This window comes from Myotis myotis, unplaced genomic scaffold (assembly GCF_014108235.1).
Source record: "Myotis myotis isolate mMyoMyo1 unplaced genomic scaffold, mMyoMyo1.p scaffold_m19_p_3, whole genome shotgun sequence".
Taxonomy (NCBI): domain Eukaryota; kingdom Metazoa; phylum Chordata; class Mammalia; order Chiroptera; family Vespertilionidae; genus Myotis; species Myotis myotis.
Genome location: NW_023416335.1, coordinates 194711169 through 194722171, shown reverse-complemented (window position 1 = coordinate 194722171; position 11003 = coordinate 194711169). Strand labels below are relative to the sequence as shown.

The window sequence follows — 11003 nt, the reverse complement described above, 5'->3', positions numbered from 1 at the left end:
GGTGCAGGCCCGCAGGCGGCGCCGCCCGCCGGGCCGGAGGGTGGAGCAGGGGCGGGCGCTCGCAGCCCTTCCAAACCCAGGACGTACGCGCGCTTCCCCCACTCGCCCAAACCTTGGCGATGGCAATAATAGTACCAATGATCAGAATGTTGATTAATAGTCAATGGTAGAGCCCTGGCCGGTTTGGTTCAGTGGATAGAGGCTCGGCCTGCGGACTGAAGGATCCCAGGTTTGATTCCGGTCAAGGGCACATGTCCAGGTTGCGGGCTGGATCCCCAGTAGGGGGCGTGCAGGAGGCAGCCCATGAATGATTCTCTCTCATTATTGATGTTTCTCTCTCCCTCTCCCTTCCTCTTTAAAATCAATAAAAATATATTTTTAAAAAATAATCAACGTTATAATGAACCTCCTCTTTGTTTGGTCGCCTTGCCACGTTCGGGTAAATGTGGTACAGATTATTTCCCCTACTTAACCGACAAAGAAACCGAAGTTCGGTCGCCGGGAGAGAGAGAGGTGGGCTGCGACGACAATCGCGTGGCCAGGTGGAAGGGAGTCGCCGTGGGCGAGGGCACCGGAGTGGGTAAAGTGGGGAGAAACCTGGTGGAGGCAGGTGCGGGAACCTGGGACGGGGCCCCGGGAGGGGACCGGATGCGGGGAACCGCTGCCCAGGGGGCTGGGGGCTGTCCGGAACGCGGAGGGCCGCCGCAGAGGAACCCGGGGGCGGAGAGGAGGAGGTGCAGTGGGGGGTCGCTCCTGGGTCCGCGCGGCCGCGAAGCGTGAAGCGGGGTGGCGGGTGCCAGGCACTTTTCGGTTGGCCAGCTCCAGTCCGGGATCCCTCCAGACGGTCCCCAGATGAAGGGGGACCAGGATGAGGGAGGAGAGAGCGGAGACTAGAGAATCGATTGGCACCTCCGCCCACCTTCCTCCCCGCCCGCGCCCCCCGAAATCTTTTCTAGAAGGATTGGTTGAATAGGCTCCTGGATCCAAACTCCTTGAGGTGAGACAGGTTTCAGCTCTGTGTCGCCCGCACTCCTAACTGTATCTGGTCGGGCTAACCCCTCGATTTGCATCCAAGGTTGGAGACAGAATCAAGCTTGTTTAAGGAAGGTGGTCTGTAATTCTCATCTACGTCTCAGACTTCCTGCCTGTCAGTTGCTGTGAAAACAGTCGGGCGGGGTTTTTAAAGGTTTGGAGTTTCTTAATTACTTTACTGACGCATATTCTTTTAGTAGAAGCTTGTCTTAGGCCTGCAAGGGCACTTTCCCTGCCCAGCACAAACCACAACCAAAAGGAAGACACTTTAGGGTTACACTAACATACCCTGAAAGCAGGCAGAGCTGTAAAACAAACTATAAAAGTCACTTTAGTGTCACTTTAAGGTACAGAGTACATACAGTAAAAATTCCTTTAGATGAATGCAATAAATAAGATTATACTTTAGCTTCATATTGTTTTTATAAAAGAGAGGGACCAGTCCGGTAGAAAAGAGAATAAAGCAAGAAAAAAAAAAAAAAAAGGCAGGGAGGGAATAACTCAGTAGACAATGTGGGTAAAAGAGACCCAAAAGGGAAAAAAATCCACAGATCATTCATAATAGCTCAGACACAAACAGATATGTGTGTCTATACACATTTTAAAAAGAAAGGTAGACTATATAGAGAGAGGCATAGAGAAAAGTAGAAATAGTGGAAAATAGAAACACAGAGACACTAATTCATAGAAAAATATTAAAATTTTATATTATAAAATTTCTGCTAAAGACTCAAATGTAACGTTTTGCAATTATAAGTAATATTTGCAGATTTATGCAATTATAAAGGATGGAATGAAATCATAGGAGAATAGAAGACTTTGGGGTTCAATAAACTTGTCTTAATCCCATTTCTGTTTCTTATGTGCTATTTGACTTTGGAAAATTAATTTCCCTGAGCCTCAGTTTTCTCATCCATATCATGGGGATCATTGTTTCTACTTCATGGACTTGTTTGAGCTTTAAATACGATGGAATGTAAGTCACTTAGCCCAGTGCCTCTCTCTAAATAAGTCATAGCTATTATTATTATGACTATTAGTTTATTTTAATCCTGCCCTTTGTCTTCTGGTAAATTAAGTTAAAGATTAGATTTCAATAGTAATAGGTTCTCTCCTGACTTCACAGAATGCACCAGGTACTTACAGCTTACAAATTCTTGGCAAGTCTAAAATAAACTGTACTTTTTTTTTTTAAGGGGATTTATATCTTTGGGTGAACTGCGGGCACTCAATTACAGTCAAGATAAACAGTATGGCCTGAAAAGCTCTTGCAAATAAGAGGTTTGCGGAAGCAAAAAGGAAGAGAGTGCACTGTCGTTCTCCCTGGTCGCTGTTAATTATAGAGGTAAGATCAGGTTCCTCCCTAGTAATAGTCAACATCCCTATAGCACCTGTTGGTTTACAGAGTCCTTTTCACGTCATCTGACTCACATGGGCTGATTTCTTTTCCCCCATCTTCCTTCCACTTGACCTCCAGTCATTTTTTTTTTCAGTTTGCAAAAGGAGCAGTCAAAAATGTCAATAGAAAAGTCCACGCTAAATAGCTAGTGTGACGCCAGCGGGGCCTTAAAGGTCAGGCTGAAGGTAATTGCCTCATCACTGTGACCTGCTTCTGACCTGATCACACAGGATGGTCATCCGGCAGGCCAAGGACCTGTGGCTCCGAGCTCTCGGGTAAACAAAAAAGTGCTAGGTCTGGTCTAGAGAGAGGACACAGTTCACAGCCCTTTCTGTTAGTATTTGTCCAAGTGGGTGGGAAGGAAGTGGAATAAAATTGAAAGATCTGAGAGAATCTGTCTAAATTTTCATTTGCATCTGGGAAATAAAATTCTTTATCTCATATTGAGGGAATCTGAAAATCCATTTTTTTTTTTTTGAGTTTGTAAGAGTTGTTGAGAAATTCAAACCCAAACTTCATCGAATAATATCTGGCCGATATTGTTATTGTTCCATTTATGTAGTGTTGGCCTAGGACTTAGGGTCAGGCATTATAAATCTCCACTCCTCTTTCTCTGCTTCCCAGAAGCTTGGAATGATAAGGATCTGCACTAAGTTGTGACAGATTCCCCAAATTGCATTGACATTGCAATGACCCTGGTTTCAAGAACTTTAATTCAGAGTTTCTCACAAAAGCTAGTTGTCAGTTATCCCTCCTATTCTTTTCAAATGCTGGTAGTTATTCACAAGACAAGAAAGAGGACACACCCAGATATCTACCTTGAAGACCATATGAGCAATTATATTTCCCTATCAGCCTGCTATGACTAAGCACTTTGCATACATTATCTGTATTTGAAAATTGCAACAAGCCTGTAGGAAAGGTGGTAGAATCCATACTTGACAGAAGAACCTAGGGTGCACTGAGTTCACTGGAGAGGCTTAAGGAAACAAAGAGCTGATAAGAATCAAAGGCAGGATTCAAAGCTGACCCCAAAGGCCAGGTTCTTTCCACAGATGCTACTCCTGTTATACCTATAAAAGGACCTGACTCAGTGACCACATATAATTGCATAATGTTAGAGGAATACAAAAATTTTAAAAAATCAACCTGCATGATACTTGCAGGAAAGAACAGTGTACTTTACATTTAGGTTCCTGAGATGTCTAATAAATATCTCAGATTTAGCAAGTTCCAAACTGAAGCTTTGATCCTGCCAACTGTTCCTTTCCCCACAGCCTTCTCTGTCTCTATTGGTGGCAACTCCATCCTTTCTTTCCTGGGTTCTTTATCTCATACCTCACATCCAAACCATCAGCCAATTCTGTAGGTCTAATTTCCAGATTTATCTAGAATCTGACCACCTCTCACCACTTCCACTACTATCCTGAGACCCCATTATCTCTTGTCTTCCCTACTGGACTCCCATCTCCTTCTATAGTCTTTTCTCAGCTCAGCAGTCAGAGTGATTCATTTTACGATTCTCATTTCCCTGAATAAATGGCCCTCAGGGCCCTTGTTCTCTCTCTCACCTCATCTGTCACTCCCCTTCATTCACTGTGCTTCTGTGACACTAGTGTCCTTGCTATTTCTCAAACACACCGGGTACCGCCCCTCCTTAGCATGCTTTCTCCTTGGCACCTGATGCTGTCCGCGGGGCGGGGCATATGTTAACTCACCTAACAGTCCCAGCAGGAACTGAAGTGTGAGGATTAAGGAGCAGAATGAGTGTCCATGCTTTTAGCCACTAGCCTATGCCATGTCTAAAAGTGATGGTTTGCAACCACACAGCAACAGTTTAAATCCCTGATTGTTCTAAGCTCTTTATCTTCTTCAGCTGACGGAAGGTGGACTTGAATATGTGTTTTAGATGTGAATTTTCAGTCATGTGCTATGGAGTTCAACATTTTCCCTCTCCTTTGATACTGAGCCATTGCATAGTCACCATGCTATTTTTATTTTGCACAACAAAGACACTCACCAGCTTTGACTTTTTTTTTTTTTTTTTACTGGTTGGTACATCATATTGGTTTAGTTCAGAGCACTTTATAATCCCTTCCTAGGAATAGCTGATTCTCTTCTTCTCTCATATATTCTTCGCCAATCAGTTCATTAATCAGTGGGGGGGTTAACATATATAGAAGTACAGAAATATAACAACTTTTAGAGACTATTCATCCTATTTAAATGTTCTATGAATTACTGGAGAGGTGGCATTAGAACAGATACCTGCTATTAACAGTTGGTGAAGAGGAACGGGAACATCCACTTTTTCTATGAGTGAAAAAGTGTCAGAACCCATGATAAGGTGCTTATTGCAGATAGACTTAATGAATAAATGGAACAGGAGTGAGGATGGGGAGGAGAGTGAATTCAGATGGACGGAAGGATTGAAGGAGCAAAAGTAGGACAAGAAAGAGGTGAGCAGAATCTTAGGAGTGGAGATAGGTGCAAAGTGGAAATTTAAGAAAATCTCCTACAAGACTCAACCCAACAGATTGTCAATCAATTTTTCTCACCAGCCCTTTTTACTCACATCGATACTTCCCTCTCTCTTCCACTCTCTCTAAAATCAATGAAAAAGTATCCTTGGGTGAGGATTAAAAAGAATAAATAAATAGCATTGCAATAAACATTATTGTACATACTTTTTGCCCACTGATCTGATTATTTTCTTGCGATAAGTTCCTAGAAGTAGAATTGCTGGGTCAAAGACTTTGTGTATGCACTGCTTTTAAAAGCAATAAAGCCTATGCCCTGGCCAATGTTGCTAAGTGGTTAGAGCATTGACCCACACACTGAAGGGTCTCAAGTTTGATTTCTGGTCAAGGGCACATACCTGGGTTGTAGGTTCGGTGTTTGTGTAGGAAGCAACCAATCCATGTGTCTCTCTCACATTGATGTTTCTCTCCCTCTCCCCCGCCCTCTCTTCCACTCTCTGAAAATCAATGGAAAAAATATCCTCGGGGGAGGATTAAGCAGAAAATAAATAAATAAATAAATAAATAAATAAATAAATAAATAAATAAGATAAAGCCTATTTGGGAGTTACTGGCAATTGAATTTAGTGGCTTTATGCAAAGTTTATAGGATTTTTAAATGTATTTTCTTTTCTTGGACAGGGCCAGGAGACAAAATGTCATCATACCTTTGGCCGATATCGCTGATTTCTGAAGGTGAGGAAAAAATCAGTCCATGAGTTGTTGCTTTGTGCCTAGTATGGTTAGTCTCCATAGCGGGCTGGGAGAGTAAGAAAAGAAGTGTGCTACCCAGTAATCGTCAGACATGGTCTCTACGCAAAGAACTTATAAACTACCTGCTAAGAAAGTTCTCTTCTACTTCTCAATTCTCAAACCACATTGAACTGCTGCATTTAGCAAGATCGCCAGTCTTTCATGACATAAAACCATTAATTTAATTATTTGTTACTAGAGGCCCGTTACATGAATTCAGGGTGGCCTGTGGGGATCGGGCCCCAGCTCGTGCCCCTAGCCTCGCAGCCCCGCAGCCCCATATCCCTACCTGGCACCCCACCTTGGCCTGGCACAGCCCGTTCACTTGCTCTACCATCCCACCCTCATCCGGGTCCATTGGGGCTGGCAGTGCCTCCACTGCCACTCGCAGCCAGTGCCGCGTCACCAATGCCAGCCATGTTACGCACCACCCCCTGCTGGTCAGCGCATGTCATAGCGAGTGGTCAAACTCCCAGTCAAACAACCACCTGAGGGGACAATTTGCATATTAGGCTTTTATTATATAGGATGATAAATGAAATGCATAGCTATGCTTTATGAAAATCTGTCCTCTTCTTTCCTTCCCCAACCTTTCTCTTCTTACCCTTCCACTTCTTTACAAGTATTCAAGGAATTAGTATTTATCAGTATATAATAATAACTTTTTTTCACTTATAAATTTGTCAAAGATTTTAAAATTGGGTAACAACATGTTTGTTATGGGTAACAGGCCCCCTATAGGAATTCTCTTTGGAGGAAATTTGGCCCGATCTGTATTTAGAATGCAAAGATTTGGCTGCAAATGACAGAAAATATGAGAAACAAGAGGGTTTAAACATGATGGAAGTTTATTTCTCTCTTAGGTAGCAAAGCCTGGACCTAAGCATCCCAGGGTCCATATTGCTCTCATCAGGGCTGGGCATCTTCAAGCTGTCACTGGCCTGCATCCTTGATCCTGGGTGGCTGCTTCTGTGCCAGCGATCACACCCACCCATATTCCCGCCAGCCAGGAGGAGAAAAGGGGAGGGGAGGAGCATGTCTCTCCCTTTTAGGACACTTCCTAGAAGTTGCACTCACCACTTCTCTTGACATCCCCTTGCCCAGAGCTTGGTCTGATATGGCTATATCCAGCCCCAAGGGAGATTGAAATATATAGTCTCTACTCTGGGTGCCCATGTGCCAAGTTAGAATTACGGGCTCTATTCCTATAGAATAGACCACCAAATTATTATTTTTAAAATATATTTTTTATTGATTTCAGAGAAGAAGGGAGAGGAAGAGAGAGATAGAAACATCAATGATGAGAGAGAATCATTGATTGGCTGCCTCCTGTATGTCTCCTACTGGGGATGGAGCCCACAACCTGGGCATGTGCCCTGACTGGGAATTGAACCGTAACCTTCGGGTTCATAGGTCAATGCTCAACCACTGAGCCACACTGGTCAGGCCCACCAAATTATTTGAAAAGAATTTCGATAGAGTGTTGGAAAATTTCCTAAGGTATATTGGAACCGATCTCCCAAGGAGGACAGGCTAAGATTAAAAATAGAGGCTGACGCCCTAACTGGTTTGGCTCAGCACTGGCCTGCAGACTCAAGGGTCCCGGGTTTGATTCCAGTCAAGGGCAGGTACCTTGGTTGCGGGCACATCCCCAGTAGGGGGCGTGCAGGAGGCAGCTGATAGATGTTTCTCTCATCGATGTTTTTAACTATCCCTCTCCCTTCCTCTCTGTAAAAAAATCAATAAAAAATATTTTTTAAAAATAGAGGCTGACAACTCCAGAATTAAAGAGTTTATTAAGGGAACTTATGGACAGAAAAGAGTCTTGGGCATCAGCAAAAAGATGGATCTCTGCACCCAGAAGGGGATGGGGGCTTGATGTATGCAGCCTCCAGGAACCCAGGTGGTTTGTAGCTAAATGACTTGTGCTTGTTATAAGGTGTATTTTCCAAAGCATTAAACAACTTAAGGGACCTACTTAGTGGACCTTCCAGATGATGAAGGCGAACCCCCTCCAGGGTGAACTGTTGTTTTCTGAGAGCAACTTGCTACTTAAGATGGCCTTGGGCATGGCAAGCACCAGAAACCACTTTGCCTAACATAAGGCCACGTCGGCAATTTAGTCTGCAGATGTGTTTGCATAAGTACTTAAAGGTGTGTACAAGAATAGTCATCTCAGCATTGTTTATAATAGCAAAAGGCCAGGATCAACCATATTGGTATGGGATTAGTTATATAAAGTATGATGCATCCAAGAAGTGGGGTACTAGATAGCTATTCCTTTTTTTAAAATATATTTTTTTATCGATTTCAGAAAGAAAGAGAGAGGGAGAGAGCGATAGAAACATCAATGATGAGAGAGAATTATTGATCGGCTGCCTCCTGCAAACCCCACACTGGGGATCAAGCCCGCAACTTGGACATGTGCCCTTGACAGGAATCAAACCTGGGACCATTCAGTCTGCAGGCCAATGCTCTATCACAGTGAGCCAAACTGACCAGGGCACTATTCCCTTTTAATGAGAAAAATATATAAATGCTGATGTAAAAAGAACTCCTAAATATATTCCTAACTAAAACAAACACAAGTTTCAGAACAGTAGAATACATGTATTGAACAATCTCTGTTTTCCTAAAGAATTTATATTTCTTTGCCAAGAACGGTGAATGATTTAGCAAAGTTAACTGTTGTAAACCTTCATGTACACATTTTTGGGTGGACAAATGTTTTGACTTCTCTTGGGTATATACTAGTAGCTAGGAGGGGAATGGTTAGAGCATATGGCAGCTCTGTGTTCAACTTTTTGGGAAACTGCCAGACTCTTTTCCAAAGTGGCTGCACGATTTTGCACTCCCACCAGCAGTGCATGAGGGTCCAAGTCCTCCACATCCTCGCCAGCACTCGTCATCTTTGACTTTTTTTAGGACTCTGGTCTAGCCTGAGGATCTCTATAAGGGTTTTGGATATGTGTATTGTGGCAGAAATAGTGGTGCAAGGGTAATGGTGGGTGTATTTGTAGGGATGGGAAGAATCAACATGATAATACCTCAAAATATGATCCCACCATCCTGTAACAGGCCCCCTATCTACTTACACCACAAATATAGTCTCATGCCCCATGAATTGCTAAGCACTGTGCTCACTGCCATGGGAAACAGACAGATGGCCTATGGCTCCTGCTTCCCAGATCCAGGCCCCACATCCAGTTGAGAGGCGACTGGCTGATTGGACCTTCCTCCCATGGATCCCACTCTCTCCCCTGGTTGGTGGGAGCCAGATGGTTAGCAGAGGAGAGATGACAGAAGTTTTTCCTTCTTTCTTCTTTTTTTTCTTAATAGATAGAGGAACCGATCAGTCAATCAAAAAGGGAAGACCATATAAGATCTTTTTCAAAGATCTCTTTCTTTTCAAAGAAAATGAAATAGAAGCAAGGAGAAAGGTAAGGTTTTATTAAAATCTCAACTAGGATTTTAAAAGGTAATTTTAGAAACATATCCTCTTATCCATCCCTTTTATGAACTTTGCTGGGTCAGATGTTGACACGTGCACCACACAGTGCTGGGGGTACACACACACACACACACACACACACACACACACACACACATGACAGAACAGCATCCAGCCCATGGTGGGGACCTAATGATCACCCCCTATGGTGGAAGACAGACACACCACTACAATCCACTGTGACAGGTATGGCTATACCCTACTTCCTTGATTTTTCAATTTATTTTTTTATAGAAAATCATTGATCTGCCAATAATAACAGTTTGGTGTAATCCTTTTCCTTTCCTTTCCTTTCCTTTTTTTTTTTTTAAATCCTCACCTGAAGAAACTTTTTCATTGATTTTTTAGAGAGAGTGAAAGAGAGAGGGAAAGACAGAGAGAAATATCGATGTGAGAGAAACACATTGATTAATTGCCACCAGGTGATGTTAGGTGTTTTCACTGTAGTAATGGTCTGAACACCAGATTTATGCCAAAGGCATAGTCCACAATTAAGCATGCTTTCGACTTTTTTTTAAATCTTCACCAAGGATATTTTTACAGAGAGTGGAAGAGAGAGGGAAAGACAGACAGAAATATCAATGTGAGAGAAAGACATTGATTGGTTACCTCCTGCACATGCCCTGACCAGGCCCTGGGCCAGGGAGGAGCCTCCAACAGAGTTATGTGCCCTTGACCAGAATCAAACTCAGGGCCCTTGGTCTGTAGGCCAATGTTCTATTCACTGAGCCAACCCGGCTAGGGCATTTCCTTGATTTTAATGGCCACATTTTTTCACATTTTCTCATTCCTGAAATTGGGCTCCAGCTTACATAGATGGGATGCCATGCATTATTGGCAGTGCATAAAAGAATAGTGCATCTTACAATAAGTGGCATCTTAGAGTTGATAAAATACAGTACTAAAGGCATACAAAGGAAATCTAAAGAAAATGGTTGTTGGAAAGAAGAGGGAGAGGTGGTGATGGTGGTGTATGGTGGTGATGGTGGTGGTGGTGATCATAGTGTGTGGTGGTGATGGTGGTGGTGATGGTGGTGATGATGGTGATGATGGTGTGTGATGATGATGGTGTGTGGTGGTGATCGTGGTGGTGGTATGTGGTGGAGGTGGTGGTGGTGATGATGATGTGTGGTGGTGGTGATGGTGGTGGTGGTGGTGGTGGTGGTGATCGTGGTGGTGATGATGATGGTGTGTGGTGATCGTGGTGGTGGTGGTGGTGATGGTGGTGGTGGTGATCGTGGTGGTGGTGATGGTGGTATGTGGTGGTGGTGATGGTGGTGGTGGTGATGGTGTGTGGTGGTGGTGATGGTGTGTGGTGGTGGTGATGGTGGTGGTGGTGGTGGTGGTGATCGTGGTGGTAGTGGTGATGGTGGTGGTGGTGATGATGGTGTGTGGTGGTGATCACGGTGGTGGTGGTGATGGTGATGGTGGTATGTGGTGGTGATGATGGTGGTGGTGGTGATGGTGGTATATGGTGGTGATGGTGGTGGTGGTGATGATGGTGTGTGGTGGTGATCGTGGTGGTGGTAGTGGTGATGATGGTATGTGGTGGTGATGATGGTGGTGGTGGTGGTGGTGGTATATGGTGGTGGTGGTGGTGGTGGTGATGGTGGTGGTGGTGGTGGTGGTATATGGTGGTGGTGGTGGTGGTGGTGATGGTGGTGGTGGTGGTGATCGTGGTGGTGGTAGTGGTGATGATGGTATGTGGTGGTGGTGGTGGTGGTGGTGGTGTGTGTGTGCGTGTGCAAAGATTCCACTGAGGAGATAAACAGAAGCAGCATTGTTAAAA

At 44.0% G+C, this 11003-nt stretch overlaps 1 protein-coding gene across 1 annotated transcript in view; it reads left to right on the top strand.

Moving 5' to 3' along the window:
- The first annotated feature begins 5606 nt into the window (after positions 1 to 5606).
- CCDC38 (coiled-coil domain containing 38) overlaps positions 5607 to 11003 on the top strand; it is a 38481-nt gene continuing 33084 nt past the window's right edge. The window contains exons 1-2 of the mRNA XM_036300036.1: positions 5607 to 5646; positions 9043 to 9143. Coding sequence (XP_036155929.1) covers positions 5607 to 5646; positions 9043 to 9143 — 141 coding nt within the window. The remainder of the gene's footprint in view (positions 5647 to 9042; positions 9144 to 11003) is intronic.